At 34.9% G+C, this 23377-nt stretch overlaps 1 protein-coding gene and 1 long non-coding RNA gene across 9 annotated transcripts; one reads left to right on the top strand and one right to left on the bottom strand.

Moving 5' to 3' along the window:
• The first annotated feature begins 9419 nt into the window (after window positions 1-9419).
• On the top strand, window positions 9420-12315 carry LOC132299539 (uncharacterized). Its single transcript, XR_009480145.1, has 3 exons — window positions 9420-10155; window positions 10672-10838; window positions 10919-12315. It is a non-coding gene; the product is annotated as an uncharacterized LOC132299539 (long non-coding RNA).
• Window positions 12316-16136: 3821 nt separating this feature from the next.
• Window positions 16137-23274, bottom strand: LOC132299537 (pentatricopeptide repeat-containing protein At5g16420, mitochondrial). 8 transcript variants are annotated; one of them, XM_059796230.1, is made up of 5 exons: window positions 20825-23274; window positions 20634-20740; window positions 19575-19701; window positions 18055-18206; window positions 16137-16811 (listed from the first exon to the last, which is right to left on the bottom strand). In XM_059796230.1, exon 1 carries the CDS (start codon window positions 22785-22787, stop codon window positions 21150-21152), a length of 1638 nt encoding a protein of 545 aa, XP_059652213.1. In that variant the 5' UTR covers window positions 22788-23274; the 3' UTR covers window positions 16137-16811; window positions 18055-18206; window positions 19575-19701; window positions 20634-20740; window positions 20825-21149. The 8 variants fall into 8 exon arrangements, with proteins under 8 accessions (XP_059652213.1, XP_059652210.1, XP_059652212.1 ...); XM_059796227.1 differs by having other exon boundaries at window positions 20634-23274; XM_059796229.1 differs by lacking the exon at window positions 19575-19701 and adding an exon at window positions 17375-17573 and having other exon boundaries at window positions 20634-23274.
• Between the last annotated feature and the right edge of the window lie 103 nt (window positions 23275-23377).

Below are 23377 nucleotides of genomic sequence, written 5' to 3'. Positions count from 1 at the left end.
CAAAATACATGTAAAATATATTAAATAACATTGGACAAAAATCCTCTCATTTGCACCTCTCACTGGAAACTGTCCATTGAGGGGTAAATTGTTGGCAAACGGGTTAAAGGAGTATTTACTATACTGTGTCTTATACATGTAATTTATACAATTCTTTATACATCGTATTATTGCATTTTTCCAAAACCGAATTTGAGTTTCAATTTTCAATTTTTCCCCAAAAGAAAGTTGACTTTACTCCAAAACTTTGCTATATATACTGAGTCTGAAATATCAAATAGGAAATTCATCTCTGAAATTTGAAATATCCAAACTTAACTCATCCAAGATCATTGGTACCGATTTAGACAAGGCAACCAAGAGAGTTTCTTGCACACAAACATAAAGATTTTCAAGAAAAAGCAGAGCAAGTCAGATTATCCGGCAAAGAAGCTGAACTGAGGATGTACAAATAAGCAAAAGGCTCTCCATATTCAAAGAAGGTCCGTTCCTGTTTTGAAACAAACAAAAGGAGATCTAGTTGGAAAAATCACCATACATTCCGGCGAGAAGTTAAAATTTTCGAGAAGGAGAGATTCGACAGTCCGACGAGAAGCTAAAGCTTTGGATCATTTTAAATATTAGATTGTTATTTTGAATTTCTTATAACTTTATTTATAATGATATATCAAAGTTTATCTTATATGGCGGTAATTCGGTGGTAATTATTGGTAATTAAAAATTTTGAAAGCTAGCTTCATCACCGACGTTTTTAAAAAACATACAATACAAAAGTTGGGCAGATTAATTTATTATGCTCATAACTTATTTAAACATTTATTATGTATGAATTATTTATTGTATAAACATATTTTTCTAACACGTTAAAAAAATTAACTTCCACAACTCAATTTCATAATTTCAAACTCTAAAATTTATATAATTAGTCAATTATTTTAAAACTCTAAAATCTCAAATCAATTTACATTTGGAAAGTAAATAAATAATCAATGTTTAAGATTTATAATTTTACTAAAAAGTTAAAATTAAATGAAATATAATATTTATATATATATAATGTATAAGTTTATATTGTATAGAGATATGAGTACATGTGATAAAATATATATATATATATATATATATATTAAAAATTTTGTTGATTAAATTGCTAATTGACGTTGAATTGAAACTAATTAGATTGTGACGTGGCAAATAAACTGAAGTGATTTCACATCAACCCTTCAATTCTTAGGAGTCCGACAACGTTTGCCATGACAGGACATTAGCAACGCGTATAATTATTATTTAGTTTTATGTCATATCTCATTAATTTATTAGTTGCTCTGGGACATATCTCATTAATTGGATAGCTGCTATGTCGGTGGACTCGGTACTCAAATTGATTTTCATCATTACCGCTGCTCTGTCGGTGCTCAAATTGATTTCCATCACTGGGTTTTTTAATTTTTTAATTTTTAATGTTTAGACTAATCGTACCTAGACATGAGATTTGTCAATTTTTTTAAAAATTTATTTGCTCTCATTATTATAATTGTTAAAAATAATCAATATATTCTGAAAATTTTATCCCCTATACTTATCATCACAATTCCTACGCTTCGTCAATTCACTGAGAAATTATTGTATGAACCAAGTCCATCATTTCATTTTGCTAAGTTAGTGGGTTACACCAATCAATTGTTGACGGGTGTAATAAAAAAATTATATTTTTATTTTATTTGCTAGCGCACAGATGAGTGAAGAGATGGAGAGAGACAGATTTTTTTTTCTCTTCTTTGGGTTTCGTTCCCCTGCTTTTGTTGTCGTTGCCGTCGCTCCATCAAAGCCGAGCTTCGAGAAGCTCACAACCGAACCACCATGGACTTTGTCGGCGGTGGCAGAATCGTGGCGGAGAGCTCGAGAATGTAGCGTCACATCGACGACAGTTATGGAGTTGGTCATGGCTGTTCCGGTAGTCGGAACGGAATGACGAGCACTCCATTATCCCCCGCTCGATGTTCCCGCTACCATCGTCGCTTTCACTGGAGTCTTCCCCTATTGTCACTAACACCGATATCTGTTCAATGCCGATCATTGGCTTCGTAGTCTAGCTCCGCCATCGCCCGATCCCAAAATCGACGAAGTGAATCTTCATCGCTGTGTAGGCTTCGAAGATTGCTTGTTTGCCGTCAAATGGGCGAATTTGGAATACGGTGAATTGGAACGGGGAGGGAATCTGCAATTACTTGAGAGGGCTCAGCGGCGATGACGGCTGTGACTTGGAGAGGTGCTGCCTCAATCAAATTTTGTTAGTTTGTTTTATCTTCTTTGTCTGCTAATGGATTTCGATTTTCAGATTTTGCTTATGAAAATCAAATCCAGGATACTAGCAAAAGGCCTGTCCCTCTCTCCCTCCCTCTCTCTCTCTCTCTATATACGCGCGCGCGTAAGTAAACGTGTGTAGATTACAGTTTCTTCCTTCAAAGTTTGGAGATAATTTTTGAGCTTACTCATCACTCTTTTCTAATGTATATTGTCTGTGATTTTCTTTGACGACGTCCATGGTGGTTCGGCTGTGAGCTTCTCGGAGCTCGGCTTTGATGGAGTGCCGGCATCGGCAACGAAAGTAGGGAACGAACCCCAAAGAAGAGCGAAAAAGTTTGTTTCTCTCCGTCTCTTCACTCATTTGTGCCGGCCATTATAACACCAACCAGCAATCGACCATTCCGAGGCTTAAAAATGTTGGTAAAATATATGTTTAATGTGACTTTTAAGATATAACAACCTTTATACTAATATGTCATGAGATAATTAACAATATGCTAATAAATCATTAATTAAATATGCAACTTTATATTTAATTAAATATTCAAAATAAAGTAATAAAATAATAATAATATTCAAGGAATGAACCTGGACCGAGGCTAGTATTGGATACTATGTCCTTAAGACAGATTCGCCCCGCTATGGTGCTAACGGACTCAGTGGCGTCTATCTCCCAGGATACAACGGTCTACATCCACCAGTAGCAGCACTACAAACTCGTGGATACGGCGAACCTCTTCCGTGTAATACTCTCTCTGACTCAAAAATGCATCTATATACTATATAAATGCTGAATTGGGTGTAATCCGAACCAAATGGTTCGGACCAATCTTAATATAGCTCAATGAAATTGGATTAGGATCGAAGTGGCTCGAACCACTTAACCTAAGGTTTGAACCCACTTGGGTTGGGTTCTAGTCTAGAGAGGGAGATAGAAGAAAATGAAAATGAATTAATTGCAAATGATCCAAAGGGGGGTATTTATAGAAACAGAAATGCCTTTTCGAATGGAGTGCGTCTTTTCATCATTGGACACAACCATTGCAATAGGTTGCAATGGTTCACATGGTGTCTATTCACCACTAGACACATCCATTCCAATAGGTTGCAATGGTTCACATGGTATCTGTTCACCAATAGACACATCCATTCCAATAGGTTGCAATGGTTCACATGGTGTCTGTTCACCAATAGACACATCCATTCCAATAGGTTGCAATGTGTCTTTTCGAATGGGTGCAACCATAGGTCATGATGGTTTGAAAAAAGGTGTAACCTTTTGAAAAAACTAAAAAGTGGTTTTTTAATTTAAAAGGTGTAACCCTTTAGAAAAACTAAAATATGGTTTTTTTAATTTAAAAGGTGTAACCTTTTAGAAAAACTAAAAAGTAGTTTTTTTAATTCAAAAAACCAACCACCCAAAAAAACCTACTCATTTGTAAAACCCATTTAAATAAGCCTAGCCTAAAATTAGGCCCAATCTAAAATTCCAAAAAAGAATAATCTGGACTTTACAATTAGGCCCAAGCCCAAGCCCAAATCCTAAACTCGGCTTATTTAAATTTCAATTTGTTTCAACATTTTTTCCATGTGGGACAAACACTTCCCACATTTTGCATACCTATTTAGGCTTATCAAAACACTACACTTTGGAGCTAATTTCTCATTCATTCAGAAACGGATTTCAGAAAGTAAATATACCACGTTCATCTCCTTGCGGAGAGAAACGTGCTTGTCTAGAGATCCGTAAAAAATTAGTAGCGGAATCTATTTCAAATCTCATCCAAAGTTTATATTTTTAATGCCCCCGTTTCCAACAATCCCCCACATGAATGGAAATTTGCGTAAAATGCAAAAGATGATCATGCAGACACTAGAGAGAGTATAATCGAAAAGTTACTGCATCAGGATAGGTGGCTTTTGGCTTTGAACCTTCCCTAGTGTATTGCTATCGGATTTACTGGCTAACCAGTGAACGCGATGTCTTGAACTGTTCAGCCGTTTATGTAAACCAAGACAATAACAAACACACAGTAGCTTTCCTCACAAAGTTGGTTCTCATTGTTGTGTTCATTTTAGCCCTGAACAAGTCCTGGTATTCAATGAGTGCTCTAGAAAACTTAGCCTTTATAGTTCTCATAGAAGCGGCCCCACTTCACACTCACATAGGTGACTTCTTATTAAGAGTATCCTACCAAACCCCACTTGAATTTTCAAGGTATAAGAGTCATTAAAAGCGTAGCTTATCCTGATCATCGCTGTAGGTAGCACTGTCTCATCATAGAAATGGGTAGAAGATTTATATCTTCCTAGTGCTTCTGGTGAGTCACTCAGAATTTCTGTTGTCCCTTTGAACCTAGATCTTGGGATCTCCAGTCAACTAGGTTGGGTTTCCATTAAGGTGACTCGTTAGCTTTCGGCTTTAAACCCCATTCCCCTCGATGAACTGTACAATTGCTCTCTAGTACAACCTTCAATTTTATATGTGGCCACAAGGTTGCGTTTAGAAATATTACACTCTGCAGAGATTTCTCCAGGTGAGAGCAACTGTATACTTTGTGCTCTAAAATTGCTTATTGTTATCAATATCATTTTCTTTAGTGGCACAGGTGTAGACTTACTTTGAATTATCCTCTAGGTGAAATCTATTGACTTCCCTATTTGATTTATTCAAAGTTTCTAACTTTGAGTTATATTAACAACATAGAACTACATCTTTAATATAAAAGACATATCCACTATTGGATTTGAAGTCTTTAATATCCCATATCCAGATTGTATCACTGTTACACCTCCAATTTAGTTAGATACCTCGATCTATGCAATATTGGATTTAGGGTGTATCTCAACTTACCCAATTTATTGTTTTTTAGTGATCCGATCCTGGATTGAAAATGTGCAATTAAACACAATTATTAAGTTGCCTTGCAATCTCAACCAATGATATACTTTGGTTAGTATATATATTTGAGATTTACATCTACAAAAGTTAACTAGGCTTTTGTTATCATAACTAGTATTATCTCAATCTCACTCTATTGAGAATATACTATATTATCAGATGTTAAATCTTTCATATCAAATATACCAATCAGTATATCATTTATATTTTAAGGCATACAATGACTTACGCATCACATTTATGTCATTGTCTCGGTAGTAGCTTTAATCCATTCAAGGACTTATAAGCTTACACACTTGACTTTTCAACTGGAACAAATAACTCAGCACTTCAACTGAAAAAAGAACTCTTCTAGTTGTTCCATAATATTTTCCTCGTAGAAAATAATATGCACGTACTATTGTTATAATAATATAAATGATTTTTGGTTCTATCCTAAAGCTCTTAGGACTTGGAACCCCCCACATTTATAAGTATTTCTGTTAAGATGAGTGACTCGTAACAAATTTCATCTATGGATAATATCTCCCCACAACTTTGGGATAATCCTGAAATTTTATCTCTAATGTATTTATTATGATTTTTCAACTATGAAAGTACCATATATTAAATACTTCACCTCATCTACCTTTTCAAGGTTCCATATTCGCTTCTCAACAAGCATATATAATAGTCTCTAGTGCATATGTACTCACTTTATCTTTAGCATATTCTTATAATAATTCACCGACATTACCGTGAATTAATGCTAAAGATATTAATTACAATGAGTTCTAATTAATATTTGCTTTTACTTCTTTTATATTTGTAAATTGAGTTATTCATGTTTAGGTTCATGTTAAGTCAGTCATATTAACATGTTATAACCTTTCATGTGTCACACATCACATAACTCAATCATTTAAGCAAATAATTATCTTATTATTTAAGCTTTGGATACAATCACCACAGAGTGAGCACTCACTTCTTAGCTATCATTACTAGTCAAAAGTGAGTTCTTAACTATCATTACTAGCTTAGATTAAGTACACTATTCTCATATTTCACTACTAGGTTATGATGAGCACCCAATTTTTAGCTATTACCGCTAGCTTGAAGTTAAGTTTGTTTAGCTATCAATTCTAGTAGTTCATAATTTTAGTACATACTTATCTAAGTAGTCTACCTTGGTAGTAGAGTAATTTGTTTTAAAGAATATTCTTCAAAAACTACTACTTTATAAGTAGTATTATTCCCTCCTACATGAGCAGATATGATGAATAGCTCAAATAGCTTATGGCTAAAATAGCTACTCATCACCCTCGTGTTTTTTACTATCAAGTTGAGAGCTAGAACCAACTAACAGATTTTCCATCTTCCTCTTAGGTTTCGTGTACCTCATTAATCATTTTAGCTTATAGCTAAGCTACCTTGTTTGCAACTCAGTAACATTTTAGCTTTTAGCTAAATTGTACATTAGAGTTAACTAGTTTGATTTAGCTTGTCTCAGTGTACTAGCTTAGTGTATCCATAACATTAAACTCTTTAGAGTTATCGAAAAATCTTTTCTTATTTAGCCCATTCACAGCTATACGTGTCTTAGACACTAGTATAGATCTTTCTCCCTTGACTATTGGAAGAATTGACATACTTAGACTAATCAATTTTTGTCTGTTGTATTAAATACACAAACCAGTCATGAACTCATACAAAATTAATAATATCACACATTAAATAAGCTATATTGTAAAATTAAATTACTACGCACACTAAGTAATTCAACCACATATCTCAATATTATAATTTCAAATAATAAACTTTTGTAAAAATAATATTGAATTTGCATAACAATATAGTTTCATATTATATCACATGATTAATTATATCACATAATTAATTTAAGAAAAAAAAAAAGATTTGTGGCTCATTCTCCAATAAACATACTAGAAAATTAGGACCAAAAGATGTAGACGTTCTAGCCTACAAGAAAATGATATGCACTGATGTTATAACCTATCAAAGGTTTTATGTAACGATCCACTCCATCACATAGTATGATATTGTCCACTTTGGGATCAAGCCCGCACGATTTTATTATTGGATTTTATCTCAAAAAGCCTCGTACCAATTGGAGATAACACCACTACATAAAATCACTTTACCTTTCCCTTACGTAGGTGGTGTGGGACTGTGCACCTGTAACTTGCTCAATGTGATAACATGTCAGTGCCTCTTGCACCCGCCCATGGCACACCCACCCACAAGGTTGCCACATTATAGGTCTCACTTTAACTTTCTTAGGAGAAAGTACAACCTTAGTTAGACACCCCCACATTTTAAAGAATTTATAAGAAGGTCTTCGAATTTTTTATAATTCATATGGTGTCACATTTCTAAGGTTTCATCTTTGCTTCGTGGCAAATACACATAACGGTATCTTGTGCAACCAATGATAAAAGTAACGAAGTATCTTTTTTCACCTCTAGTTGATACATGTTTAAGGTAATGTCATATACTTCATAATATCATATTACAAAAGTAAATAATTCAACCAATATTGAATAATTCAATAATCCACTTATATAACATGCTTCAATTTCACATAATATTGAATGCATTAATATTTAACATATTATCATATAATAATGTATATAACATTATTTTATCATATCTCAACTATTAGTATAATATCTACTTGTTTATATCTTAAATAGAAACATATAATAAAATCTACGCAAGGAAGGAATCTGTCTTAAGATTGTTGGTAAAATATATGCTTAATGTGACTTTTAAGATATAACAACCTTTATACTAATATGTCATGAGATAATTAACAATATGCTAATAAATCATTAATTAAATATGCAACTCTATATTTAATTAAATATACAAAATAAAGCAATAAAATAATAATAATATGCAAGGAATGAACCTGGACCGAGGCTAGTATTGGATACTATGTCCTTAAGACAGATTTGCCCCGCTATGGTGCTAACGGACTCAGTGGCGTCACGGTCTACATCCACCAGTAGCAGCACTACAAACTCGTGGATACGGCGAACCTCCTTCGTGTAATACTCTCTCTAACTCAAAAATGCATCTATATACTATATAAATGCTGAATTGGGTGTAATCCGAACCAAATGGTTCAGACCAATCTTAATATAGCTTGATGAAATTGGATTAGGATCGAAGTGGCTCGAACCACTTAACCTAAGGTTTGAACCCACTTGGGTTGGGTTCTAGTCTAGAGAGGGAGATAGAAGAAAATGAAAATGAATTAATTGCAAATGATCCAAAGGGGGGTATTTATAGAAACAGAAATGCCTTTTCGAATGGAGTGCGTCTTTTCATCATTGGACACAACCATTGAGTGCGTCTTTTCATCATTGGACACAACCATTGCAATAGGTTGCAATGGTTCACATGGTGTCTATTCACCACTAGACACATCCATTCCAATAGGTTGCAATGGTTCACATGGTGTCTGTTCACCAATAGACACATCCATTCCAATAGGTTGCAATGTGTCTTTTCGAATGGGTGCAACCATGGGTCATGATGGTTCGAAAAAAGGTGTAACCTTTTGAAAAAACTAAAAAGTGGTTTTTTAATTTAAAAGGTGTAACCCTTTAGAAAAACTAAAATATGGTTTTTTTAATTTAAAAGGTGTAACCTTTTAGAAAAACTAAAAAGTAATTTTTTTAATTCAAAAAACCAACCACCCAAAAAAACCTACTCATTTGTAAAACCCATTTAAATAGGCCCAGCCCAAAATTAGGCCCAATCTAAAATTCCAAAAAAGAATAATCTGGACTTTACAATTAGGCCCAAGCCCAAGCCCAAATCCTAAACTCAGCTTATTTAAATTTCAATTTGTTTCAACATTTTTTCCATGTGGGACAAACACTTCCCACATTTTGCATACCTATTTAGGCTTATTAAAACACTTTCATTCAGAAACGAATTTCAGAAAGTAAATATACCACGTTTATCTCCTTGCGGAGAGAAAAGTGCTTGTCTAGAGATCCGCCGTAAAAAATTAGTAGCGGAATCTATTTCAAATCTTATCCAAAGTTTATGTTTTTAATGCCCCATTTCCAACAAAAAATGCTTTAATTGCTTGCTTCAGTAGTTTTTTTTTTTTTTCAAAATTATTATTATTATTTTTTATTTATAAAAAAATCAACTCTCTGCTGGTTACGACTTTGAATTGTCTATTTATAGATTGGGCTGAAGATTTCGTCAATGGCGCTGTCAGTTCCTATCCAAACACCTCCTCACCGACGCTGCTCTCTCCTCCACTGCTTCGACGACTCCAATGGCTGCCTCAACTACTTCTCTCTCCATTTCTCTATTGTTGTAACTAAGCTCTCAGCTCATCTCAATTTGTCCCCCAGTATGGGGTGTTGTGACTTTCTTAGCCCTCGGAAATGGAGCTCCGGACGTGTTTGCATATCGGTCACCGGTGTTTGCGGCGGCCAATTGAGGACTGGGTTTGGTGCGATTGTCTGCCGCCACCCGTTTTCCCTTCACAAAATAAAATCTGAACTTGTGTTTCCGGTGATTTGTGAAATTTTTTTCTAGGGTTTGGGCGAGGGGTGCGGGTTTGGTTCAATCGGAAACCCAAACACCAGCTAAGACACCATACTTGACGTGTTTTGACTTCACCGGGAAACCAATCGTCGTTCACTCACCGCCGGGTGCTTATACAGAGCCGATTCCACCTCTACGCTGCTCAAATTATCGCCGTTACTGATGATTACATCCTTCGATCGGTCTTCGATTCATTCTAGGCCGATGCCGGAATTTCGTTCAATCGGTCTTTGATGGGTCGTTGTGGTTGATACCAAAGATAGCCATGGACGGCGAGCACGAAGTTTTCGAATTGTAGGTTTGGTTTCAATGTGGGTTTGTTTGCAGTGAAGGTGGCTGCCAATGGAGCGGTGGTGGCCTTTGTTTTAAAGGTATTAATTGAGTAGTCCCTCCCTTCATAATAAGATCATATGTAAAATGTCATTTTTGCATGTCAATTTTATATTTCCAGAGGCCTTATATTGTCAAAATATTTTTAGCAATTTTGTTTTATTAATGTATTTCATCTAAAATATTTTTTTTACACAATTACTATTATTTAATTACCATTTTCAATTATCAATTTTCAACAATTATTTTTTTAGTTAATTTAACTGACAATTCTTGAGATTTGGTCAAATATCACTCTCAAATATCTTTTCAAAATAATTATTACCTAGGTCCATTTTCACTTTTTCATCACAGATTCCGTTAAAATTTTGTAAAAGACAATTTTATCCCTAAATACTCTTTGACTTAGTTAAAAGTGCTCTCTAACCTAAAAAAAAATTAAATAAAAAGATTACAATACCCCTAAATACACTACAAATTTACAATTATATCACAACCTTTCCTTGTTCGAATACTTGAGAACTCTTGAGTGGAATGATTGATTGTTTCTTTTTCAGAGCAATTAAGGCTAAGGATTTTGATATCCGGAGAAAGAAGAAGAAGAACAAGTATAATAACAAGAAGGTCGAGTGGATAGCGGCAGAGGAGTGGTGGTGGCCACAGATTCGTTCGAGCTGGAGCTGGAAGTGAAGTAAGTCCGTCGCCGAGTCAACTCGGACTCGATGTGAGTGAACTTCTTGACACCATCGTTACCATTCTCTGCAACATACCCTTTTAATCAACTGGTTGTTCTTTTCGTTATAGATGGTTTGCTATGAGGCCAATAATTTGCGAGCGAGCTTCTTTGCGGATTAAAGATCGATGAGTTTGGGAGGGTTTAAGAGAAAAGTGTCACATCAGTTGAGGATGATGGATTTGAGGGCGAGATTGGGAATGAGATTGGAAAAATCAGGGGTAGAGCCGTCAGAGAGAATGGGTTTGAACCCTAAAGTTACGCTCGAAGGTTTGGCCAGAGGAGATAATGACAGGTCGACCATTAAAGACCCAGAAATTAGGCAGATAAACTCGTTGAGAGGTTATTTTTTGATGGTGTAAACACTAAAATTTTAGTGGACTTTGATTTGGACAAATGGATCTATTAAATATGGGCCTAATGTCTAATTAAGTTATTTAATTGGCCTAAATTTGGTCCACTTAAATTATTTAATTAAGCTCAGTTCAGATGGTTAAATAAAAAGAATAATTATTCCTAATAAAATATATTTGGAATAATTATTTTTAAGGATAATTATCATAATATATCCGGCCCGGCCCAGTTATGATAATTTTCTTATCAGAGAGGACACGTGTCATCATCCTATGGATCCAAGAAACCTATAAATAGAGGCCTGGAGGAAGGGAGAAGGGGTACACACAAAGTCAGAATTCAGAAATCTAGAATTCCAGAGAAAAATACAAAAACTCTCATTCTCAACATCCAAACCCAAAAGCGAAGAACACTAAACATCAAATGGTGCCGTTCTTCACCAAATTCCATGGTGATCAACAACAAGCACAGCCAAAGACGTGCCGTTCTTCACCAAATTCCACGGTGATCAACAACAAGCACAGCCAAAGACGTGCCGTTCTTTATTAAATTCCACGGTGATCAACAACAAGCATAGCCAAAGACATGCCGTTCTTCATCAAATTTCACGGTAATTCAAGATCAAGCCTGTGCAGCCCTTGAATCCAACCAACCAACAAAAAAAAATAGATTTAATCAGAGGACCAGTTCTTTCTTTTGTAAAGAATATTACAGAGGATTGTACCTCAATTTTTCAAATTAATAAAATTATATTATTTGCTCCATGTTTTGTTTCTATTGCAGACTTACAAAATTTGTGTATACAAATGGACGACGAAGAGCGGTGAAAGGAGATCTTCCAAGTCATAAGCAAAAGAAAAACAGTTGTATGCCCTTGAAAGTGAAATGACTTTAGGTCTCGTATACTCCATTGGCACGGGATTTACTTCTGAACTGTAGGACGAGACGGAGTTTTTGGTGGTGTAGATTTTAACGCTTCTTGCTGGAATCTCTCGCGTGAGGATCAGTTGGACGTGTCCTGGACTTAGAGTAGGAGTCAACACTGGTTTACCTAACTCTTAAAAGATTTGAATTAGGAGTGGTTGGTTAACTATTTTCATAGAAAGGGGAATGCACAGACTTGAATATATGTATATGTATGTCTGTGTGTGTGTATATATATATATATATATATATATATATATATATGTATATATATATATAATTTGTAAATTTACAATAAATTGGAGGATATTTTAGTCTTTTAATATAATTATTTATGTTAAATAGTTGTTTGACAAAATCAAAGGGTATTTAAATCATTTTACATCGTGTCATAACTGTTCAACTAACGACTGGGGTGTAAGTGAAAAACGGAATAAAAGTTTGTAACGTGAGTGATAGTTATTTTCGAAAGATATTTGAGTGTGATATTTGGCCAAACCTGAAGGGGTGTTAGTGAAATTAACCATTTTGAGTGTTTGTATTTTATTTAGCTTATTTGCCTCATTAAAAATAAATAAAATATAAATTATATATTTGATTATATTATTAATAACTCTAAACAAAACACAAAATATATTTCAAACTACAAAGTACAAAATCTACAAGAATCAGAAGTTCAAAACCTATATATTTCAGTTTGGCAGAAACAATAACAATAGCTATATTTTGTATTATATTTGGCACAAGATTTGGCAAAGTTATATTTTGGCAGCCCATTTAACATTTCATTGGAGAGCCCATGTTAAACTCACTTGCTATATTTTGAGATTGGCAGCCCATTGGAGTTGCTCTAAGGTTCTGTTTGATTATTCAATTCATTGCTTAATTCTGAATGGATTAAACGCTTATTCAATTAAATGCGTTTGATAACGAAATTTGAATACCACTTAAAACGGTAAGTGTTACTTAAAATTGGATAAAATTTTAAGTGAGTGGGACATCATTTATCACTGAATGCTGAACACTGAAAATTCAAAAAAATATCAAAAAATATTTATTTTTTAATTACTAGTTAAAAACTTCAGCACTTAAAATTCAGTCCTTAAAATTTTCACTACTTTATTTTCAGTTTTATCAAACAGCACCTAAGTGTCATGGATTTTTATATATGACACTTATTATGGGACGGGGAAGTATTATGAAAAAAAAATCCTAATTAGGGGGTAGTTTGATCTACTTATGCATAATTTTTTTGGTTCTTTCATAACATTATAAGGGTAATATAGTCTATTTATACTTAGTTGATGGGCATTTTAGTTACTTCAACCAAATTTTATGACAAAAATGATTGAATTTTGTACAAGGGGAGGTCTTTGCAAAAAATGACAACACTCAAAGGGACACTTTGCAAAAAAATGATAAACCTCAAGTTTAGTTGTAATTAATCCAAACCTCAGGGGAGGTAATTACAATTTAACCTAAAATAAATCTTGGTATATATCTCAATACTTTTTTTTAAAAAATAAAATTTAAAAAAATTCTGTTCTGAGCCCACCGCTTTATTTGGTGTTTGGAGCAAATCAGACAAATGCTCCAATGCTGGATATTGTTCATCCTCAAGCGATATTACCGCTTTTGCCTTTGCTTTTCCACGGTCTTGCCCTCGATTGAGTTGTCTCATGAACCTTGTAAAAATTCACGAGTTAAAAAGTCAGGTAAAGAATTAGAGTGCCTTTAATATACTCAATTGTAAAATCAAAAGTAGATAAATCTGCTTGCCATCCAGCAAAAATCTATTTGGAAGCTAAATTCTTTACATATTTTTTCAGTACTTGTTCAGCAATACTTCAATCAATGCGTAACAAGAATTTCTGATTTAATAAATCATCTTGGAATTTATAAATGCATTTAATTAGAAAGAATTTCTTTCTTGATAATTGAATAATTTAATTGTGCATTTTTCCAAGTTTGAGAAGTAAAACGAATTAATTCTTCTGTTCCGATATTGGGATTCTTTTGTTTAAGAATACCACCATATCCAATAATAGATACATCTATTTCAACAATTTTGAACCAAGAAGAATTAGCTAAAGATAAACAAGGAATCTGTTTAGCTCTTAATTTAATCTTCTGTACTACTTTGGTATGTTCCAAAGTACATGGCGGAGGAGATTTTCCCAGCCTTTTATACAAAATTGCTGTATCCTATGCAAGATTTTTGTAGTGATTACTGATGCAATTTAAATTACCAAGAAATCTTTGAAGTTGAGTCTTATCTTTAATTTAATTAGGAAATTTAGATCCAAACTCAATACTGCAGTTAATGGGTTAATTTTTCCATCACATATATCATAACCCAAAAATTTTACCTGTATAAGAAATATCTTTAGGGCAGAAACCGCTAAACCACTTATGTAAATAACTTCCTTGAAAATTTTCAAATGTTTATAATGCTGATCAATTGATTTTGAAAATATTAATATATAATCAATATAAACAATAGAAAATTCAGTATAAAGGTTAAAAATGTCATTCAATATATGTTGAAATTCTGAAGGAGCATTTTTAAGCCCAAAGGGCATTACTGTCCATTCATAATGACCAAAAGGTACACAAAAAACAGTTTTATACCTGTCTTCTTCTTTGATTTGTACCTGGTAATATCCAGTTTTGAGATCAAATTTAGAAAAAATTACAGCAGATTGTAATATGTCTAAAAGATCATTTTTATTTGGAATTGGATATCTAATCCAACTAAAGGCATGATTAAGCGGTCTATAATCAATGACCAAGCGAGGAATACCTCGTTCTTTTTCAGAATTTTTATTAACATAAAAAACTTTGCAACTCCACGGGGTGTAACTAGTTGTAACTAGCTTCTTTTCCATTAAAGAGCTAATTTCTTTTTTACAAAGTTCCAAAGAATCAACCTTCATTTGGCTTGGACTAGTTTTGGATGGAATCATTGTATCGTTAAACCCCTTTTCATATGGTACTATCCCAAAAAGCATTAGGAACGTAACTGCATACGTCCTTTAGAAAACTTTGTCTTATTGACTCAATTTTCTGTTACTCGGTGGGTTGTACCAATCTTTGATTTATTGCTAAGTAAAATATTTCCTTTTGCAAATAATCCAGTTATTTTTCTTTAAAGATAATATTATCTTTAAGAGCATTGATATGCTTATTTACTGGTTTGGTCAAAAATTCAAAAATTATTGATTGACCATGTAAAATTGAACATATTCCTTAAGAATCTATTTTCTTAATTGGCATAATCAAGGCTAAAAAAGGAGTGCCTAATATAACTTGCTTTGCCATATTTTTTACAAGTAAAAAGGTGAAAGAAGACAAATACCTTGTTTACAAATATATACATGATTAAGCTTATATTTAATCCACCATTAGTGCTGGTAAGTCCTTGAGTGGGTTTCTCAAAATATTGAGTAGGAACCAATCCTTCCTGTAAACAATTCATATCAGTACCACTATTAACTAAAGCACCACTATCAACTAAAGCAACATCATTAGTGATAAGAAATTCTTGATTTATAACCAAGTTGATTGAAATATATCAACTAAAGCAACATCATTAGTGATAGTAAATTCTTGATTTATAATCAGGTTAATTGAAATATACCATTTCGGATAAGTAACTTGGTTAGGGATATTGAGATAATCACTTCTTTACCATTTTTCTCTGAGTTGGAGGATACAAATTATAATATTATTGTTGTAAAAGCTACATTATAATATTTAAAAATTAAAAAATATATATTTTGACATATCTAAGAAGTGTTACATGGTCAAAATATCAAACAAGTATTAAATATTCACAAATATTCTGAGTTGCGTCAGTATCCAATATTATATACTACTCCATCCTTATTTTTTTATAAAAATTGATTTTTACACCGAGTTGTAGTAAATTACCAGAGGTACTGTTTTTAATTGATCATTTATACAACAAATAAGAAAGTAAAACCCCCAACTTGTATTTTACAATAAATAATCAATCAAAATGTCCTAAAATAATCAATCAAAATGTCTTTTTGGAGATGATGCAATCTATGACACTACTTTAGAGAGAGGGAGAGAGGAGTGCACATGCTCTTTTAATTACAACCTTGTGGACGAGTGCAGGTGACAAGTCCCACCCTTAAAGAGGGTAGGCGACACTCTTGTTTGTCAAGAAAACAATTAATAATCGTAATAACAATTAGTAAAAAAAAATGAAAAGGGGGCAGATGACACATCCAAATTTGCAGTCCAATTGCTGGAGTAGATAGCATCTGATCATCAAAAGTTGTAAACCAGTTACTGCAATGATCAAGTCACTATATTACAAACAAATAACTTTATGTTGCACTCGGGAGTGTACCGAATCGGCGATTTGGTTGCGTTTGGGAATGCTAAATCGGCGATTTGGAATTAGAAGAATCTCTTCTTAGTTTTCCTATACAGTATACAAATACAGAAGCAATAATTATGGGGTACACAATGACAACAGCAACAATGGGTAATCTCTTAGAAATGCTGCAACAGTTTTGGTTTTCTCCAAACACCACAATCTCCTTGTCAATATCTCCATACTGTTCTGGGAGTTAGGCATACATACCATTCAGTGACCAAGATGTGAAGCATACATAATACAACCAGAGTCACCAATTAGGAATTTGCTGCAAGCTGGAACGGAGAAAAAAAAACAACATAATTGTGTTAGTATCTCAACACAGACAGTTGCAGTTCCAAAAATCAAGGATGCACACTGTAGTGCGACCAGAACTAGGTAATGTCCCTTCATAATTATTTAATTTTATTTAGGAATAAACATTATTTTTTTTTTGGAGTGACAACATTGTTTTAATTTAAAAGTAGTATTGAAAGGGAAAAAAAATCAAAAGATTTTTCCATAAGGAAAAATTTTCAAGCTTTCCTAGAGACAATTCCCTTTCGTACTGAGTTTTTGTTCTTACATGTTCTCGCATAGGGTTATTGCTTGGTACACTTGTAAAGTAAGTTTTAGTAAAAAAGAAGCCATTTTGTACAAATAAAGCCCAAGGTTAAGTTTATACCTAGTGCACTCCTCCTACCACCCCATATTAATCGAACCACCAATGCACAAAGGATTTTTATTTGCCCTATTATCACCACAACTTAAGCCAGATCCCTGCTAATTATCTAAAAGTTTAGTAGGCTTAAGCCTAATCCAGGGAAGATACTGTACCAAGTGAAGTTTAGTGGCTCACCGGTTGAGGAACCAGAAATCCAGCAAACAAGTTAAACACTGTGTAAAAGGTTGATTGTAGAATTGCAACTACTGGAAAGCGCGGTGTCATTGCAACAAGCAGCATTCCAAGATGAGCGAGCGTACATCAATGTAAATAATATAGGCTGACCAGTGATGGACAATCATTGGGTATATATGATAATCACAAATGCAAGCGCCTGGGCAAAGAGATAGGGAACCTCAATTGTCACCCACAAAATCAGTACACACATTTAAGCAGGAAGTACTAATAAAAAAAATCTCTTAAATGTTTGTTTGGTATTATTTTAGATGCTTGAAAACTGATAGGGTCAACGGAAGACTTAGCTCTGATGGTATTAGAATGGGTACCCCATGCCCCTGTACCATCGAGTGAAGAGAGGATGAAGACGGAGAAATGGATTGCAAATTTGCTCCTCAACGTGCTTTAAGAAATTGGAAAAAATCATAGTACAGCTAAGCTGCTGTCTAGAGGAAAAGGTGTTGCTACATAGAACCATTCACTCCATAACGCACTACTGTATTTATTCTCTAAATGTCCACCAAGAATCCTCGGCAAGATGACAATTCAACTTAAGCTTTTAAATTAATTGTGAGGTCAATTATTGATCCAGTTTTGACCAAATCAAATATATCACTGAACAAGTTCTTTGGAAATACCTGTGCAAGTGCTTAAGACATGAAGCATACATCCCTGCAAATCTTTCCCGGTACACAACAAATCACTCTGTTTTTACATAGGGTAAAACAGATGAGGAATTATTTATGCCCAAGAAATCACAGCAGTGAACATTGAACCAAGCTGGTTATTTCTGTCAAAAATGAAAAACAACTTCAGCAGAAGTGACTCCAATAACAAATTAATAGAAACCCAGAACCTACAGATGTAGTCATTAGTGTTCAATGGATCCATAGATTGCATTTTGTGGTCATTCCTTGTCTAAGAAACAGTACATAGCCACAGTATTTATTTATTTATTTTTATTTGGAAAAAAAAATCACTTTCTATCATTCGGTGATTACTGATTAGTGAAATGTCAGACCCGCATCAATCTGAAGAAAGTTTTTCAAAGAATCATGCATGTGATTCATCGAATCTAACAGTTATAAAACTAACTTGAAACATTTAAATTTTAAATTATGCAATATATTAGATAATAATGCATCAGTGCTGGAATAAGATGTTTCCCATATGCGACTAGCAAAATGACAATATGTCTCCCTTGCACTTGGTATATGCTTCACTTCTGAGTGTCATACTACATTTTTCCTAAATGTATGATGCTGGAAAGCAAGCTGGAGCGAAGTCAGATACCAGTGATTGCTTCGAGCTATTACTTAGAATGCTGCCTCAAGCAGGAGCAAAATGTCTATATAGAAGGTTCATTTAGCCAAATAATATCAACTACATCTGAAAGGCAAGTTCTGATATAACTTATCATATAACCATATCTAAGTTCAATTAAATTTACTTACATTTTCTTCCACTGATCCCAATTCCCAAAACAGTACACCAAAATGAAAAGATGCAAAAAGCATGCATGGAGCCCATCAAGTTGTATGAAGGACTTCTCCAATAAGGCCAATGTTGTTTCCATAGGCAGGACTTGAACTGTCCCCAGCCATTTTGTGGAAAGCGGGTTGGGAAATGACCAAAGGCGTTGTAGCCTAGTGGTACTTCCTCGCCTTCCAAAGGAGAAGGTCGAGGGTTCAAGTCCCCATAGGGGCAAAAACTGGGTGTGAGCGTGTTTCTTGTCAATGAAAAAAAAGAAAGCAGGCTGGGAAATGCTATTACAAGCTCTTTATTGGTCCTATAGTCAGAATAACCGAAAAAGAGTCATGTACAGGCCAAATGTCAAGATGATTTATTAGATATACAGCACAAACAACAACTTTATGGAAAACAACGGGCTTTCTCACTTTGGTCTTGTTCAGTGGAGAATAATAAGTCATACCACTGTAAAAAGGTCCTCCATTAGTCAATCGTAGAAATTAAATGCACTCTAAATGCACAAAGTATTGAGCAGCAGCAAGCCTTATACAGGGGTCATTTTTTATACTAGCAGCTAAGGATTAAGGCAACTAGCCAATACGAACTCATCTAGAATTAAATTAACTGATTGAAATTTTTTATTTAAAGATGCAATATTAAACCTCAAGTATGAGCTAAGAGTAGATACTTAATGAAAATTTTTGGTTGATGACAGATAGCCGCTCTTTCTAGTCTATATCCCGTCACCTCGTCTCTGTCTCCTGGGCGTCGCCTTGAATTATTCTAAGAGGATGACTGCCTGCAGCTCTTTCGATCTATAGGGAAAGGAATCGGATCGGCAGGAGTTTCACAACACCCCCCGAAACCGACAAAGAACAAAGCCCCGTCAGTTGCTTAGTTTGAAGTAGAATCCAAAGATCTAGGAATAACGGTTATTTAGTCAAGAAAAGCTTGCCCAAATAGGATATATATATATATATATATATATATATATATATATATATATATGATGTCAATCAGTCTAGAGTTTGAGAGTGATGTACTATATATATATATATATAGTACATCACTCTCAAACTCTAGACTGATTGACATCTTATGTATAAAATGGCTCGAATATAGCAGCAAAGCACAAAAGATTTCACACACAACCTATTTGGAATAATTTCATCACATCTAACTGCAATCCAGTCCTATTTGAATTGATCTATATTACAGTTAACTACCTTTAAGTCTTTGCCACAATGATATAGTGGGTGACTTAATGGTCACCACCATCACCTAACTAAGAAAAAGAAGAGGACTATAATATAAGCATTACTCAGTTACCAAAAACAAAAGCTTCTGCGATAGTAGGTTGTTGAGCTACCCCTTTCTGAAAAACAATAAAACGCTCTAGTGCAAAGATAATAGAGTCTTTTAAAACCATGGTTTGCTTAATGCAACAAACAGCAGTTATTTCTTTCTGAATGCCCAATGTCTTCCTTTTTATAATGAATAGGTGGTTTCCATATCAGTGGCCCTAAGGCATTAAACTGAACATTTTACGGGTTCTCTACTAGGCGAAAAATCAAACAATATGGTGTCACACTGTCATTAGAAGCCTTTTCCTTTTTCTAAAAATCAGGGTTAGGTATTCAACAACTTATAACTATCTGATACTGCGGATCCACTTCAGTAAGGTACTTGGATGTATTTGTCTCAGTATTTGAACAAAAATAAATAAATAAATAATTTTTTTGCTTACTTGAGAATACTTTGCTTGTTGGTTGCTTGGGGATGCTTCACCATTGAATATATGTGAAGCCGTGTCTTCACTGTTTATCACCATTGTTGGAGTTGATCAGTCATCTCCTTCAAATACCAAAAATGTGTTATACCCATTGTTTTGTCTAAGGAGGTTCTGAATGACTAAGCTATAACCAATTCAATCATTACCTGACTTGCATATCATGGCCCAACAACGACCTTGTTTGCAACCAGTAACAACAGTCCAGCAACCCTACCATTTCCCCTGTTATTCTTTATTTGCTCCTATGTTTCATAAATTGAACGAAATGCATCTCAAAGAAATAAGAGGTTTGAGGGAGTAGAATGTTAAATGAGGCAAACATTTGCCCTCTGACCAGCTCCCTTCAAAAACCCTCTGAAGACTTGGTGTTTATGCAGAGATAAAGGCAATTCTGGCATATCAATCTTACAATATCTGCTATAGCTCAGAACATCCACATCTGACCATTTTATGGTTTGACCATTAAGGATCTTAAAGAATGGATCTCGAAGTGGCATTCTCCAACAATATTCTATCAATACTAACTCCCCCACTATCAAGATTGCTGACTACTTTGGCTATAAAAACACCCCAAGAATCAGAATCAATTCCTTCTGCACTTGAAGCTGCAATTGAGAGTACCTTAATAACTTCTTCTATCCCCAAATCACAAAGCCCCTCAATCAAGATAGAATAAGTGGATTTGTTTGGAATACAGCCCTTATCAAACATCTCCTCTAGAATTCTGATTCCCTCCCTTGCATTACCAACTTTACAAAATCCCTTGATCAACATGTTATAAGTAAAAGCATTAGGAATGCATCCCTTCTCCACCATGTCATCCCATAGCCTCCCCGCTTCATGCAACTCCCCTCTGTCGCACATTCCTGCAATCAGTGTGTTGTACGTCAACACACTAGGAATTGAACCCCTCTCAAACTCGTCAAATAGTTTCCTTGCTTCCCATATTTTCCCCTTCTTGCAAAGCCAATGTATGAGAGTGCTCGATATGGCATTATCAGGTGTACAATTCTTCTTCAAAAGCTTCTTCCACAAATCGCAAGCATCCTCAACCTTTCCTTGTTCACACAAAGCATCAATTACCTTACAACAAAGTGCAGAACTTGGTACATATTTCTTCTCAAGCATATCATCAAGCAAGTTAAGTGCTTCGCCGGACTTGTTTTCTCGACAATAAGCTTCAATCATCACTCCGTAAGTGACATCATTCGGCTCAACCCCGTTCTCCTCCATATCGTCCATCACCTTAATGGCATCAATTAACCGCCCCAGTTTGCAAAACCCATCCATCAATATCGTATAAGTTGTTGCATCGGGAATCCACCCTCTGTCAAGAATTTCACCAAACACCCTCCGGGCACCAAGCATATCGCCCCGCGAAACATAACCACCTAATATAGTGGTATAGGTAACCACATTAGGTATCATTCCCATAGAGGGCATTTCATCTAAAACCCTAAATGCCCCATCAATATCGTTGCTTTTACACAAAGCCTTGATAAGAATGTTAGCTGTAAACACATTGGGTACAATATCAAGCTTTTCGCGGCAATTCTTGAACAAAGTGTGCACCAAATGGTATCGTTTGTTTTGAATTAAAGCGTTCAAGAGAGTGTTGAATGACCTTACGGATCGTTGGACGCCGACGAAGTCTTTGATGCGCAAGAACGCACGGAGTGCTTGCTTGGGGCGACTGGCGATGCCGTAGTTTCGGATGACGCCGATGAACAGGTTCTCGCCGCATTTGATGTTGGATCTGTGGAGCTGGGCGATTAGGGTTTCCATGGGTTCGAAGGCGCGAGCGCGAGCGAGCTTGTGGATGATGGCGTTGTAGGTGTCGTAATTGTGCTGAAAGCGGGGGTGATATTTTCCGGCGTGGTCGAAGATTTGGAGGGCGAGGTCGAGGTTTTGCTGGCGGGTGATGATGGAGACGAGGCGTTTGGGATAGAGGCGTTGGGGCCAGGGTTGGATTGGGGGAGTGACTGTGTAGGATTTGAGGAGCTGGTCTTTGGATTGGACGGTGGAGAGGTGGTGGGGGTCGACGGTGGAGGTGGAGAGAGAATAAGCGGTGGAGCTTGAACGGAGAATTGATCGCCGGTGAGCCAACATATTCGATTCTTCGAATGAGAGAGAGAGCGCTTAAAAGGCTTCAATGGCGGAAACAAGGGAGAGGGAGCTCGATTAAGCGTGTGTCACTGTGTATTGAAGCATCAGCCTGATATATCATAGTGTACATGTGCGTGTATTTTTGGGAAGTTTTGAGACTTTGAGTTACTGTATAAAACAAGGGTAGTGGTACAAATGTCTTTTCAAATATCGAAAGGGCTAATTGGATTTCAAAATTATTCATTCGTTAGGTCTAGTGTTATTACCAATCCAAGAGTGGGAGGTTCCTTTAATATTGGCAAATCTCAAGGCAGACGAGTGTAAATTTTTTTGACACAATTAACATTCTTACTTGCTTAGATTTTTTTTTTTTTTTTTTTTTTTTTTTTTTTTTTCAAATCAACTGTTGTAATGTCCCTCTTTTTCTTATTTATTTTAGTAAATATTTTTCAAGAAAAATTATTATGGATTCATGTGAAGTACTCATAGGTTAGGGTTGTACTGAATTCAAATCATTCTATAAAAGTGCAATCTCTCAATATATGGATTTTCGTTCAATTTGACTAAAGACGCATTAGTATTCTTTGTGACAA

Source organism: Cornus florida, unplaced genomic scaffold (assembly GCF_030987335.1).
Source record: "Cornus florida cultivar Cherokee Brave unplaced genomic scaffold, ASM3098733v1 CherokeeBrave_3.0.0_Hap2_Chr03, whole genome shotgun sequence".
Classification (NCBI taxonomy): Eukaryota; Viridiplantae; Streptophyta; class Magnoliopsida; order Cornales; family Cornaceae; genus Cornus; species Cornus florida.
The sequence above is the reverse complement of the archived record's forward strand: the minus strand, read 5'-3'. Positions and strand labels throughout refer to the sequence as shown.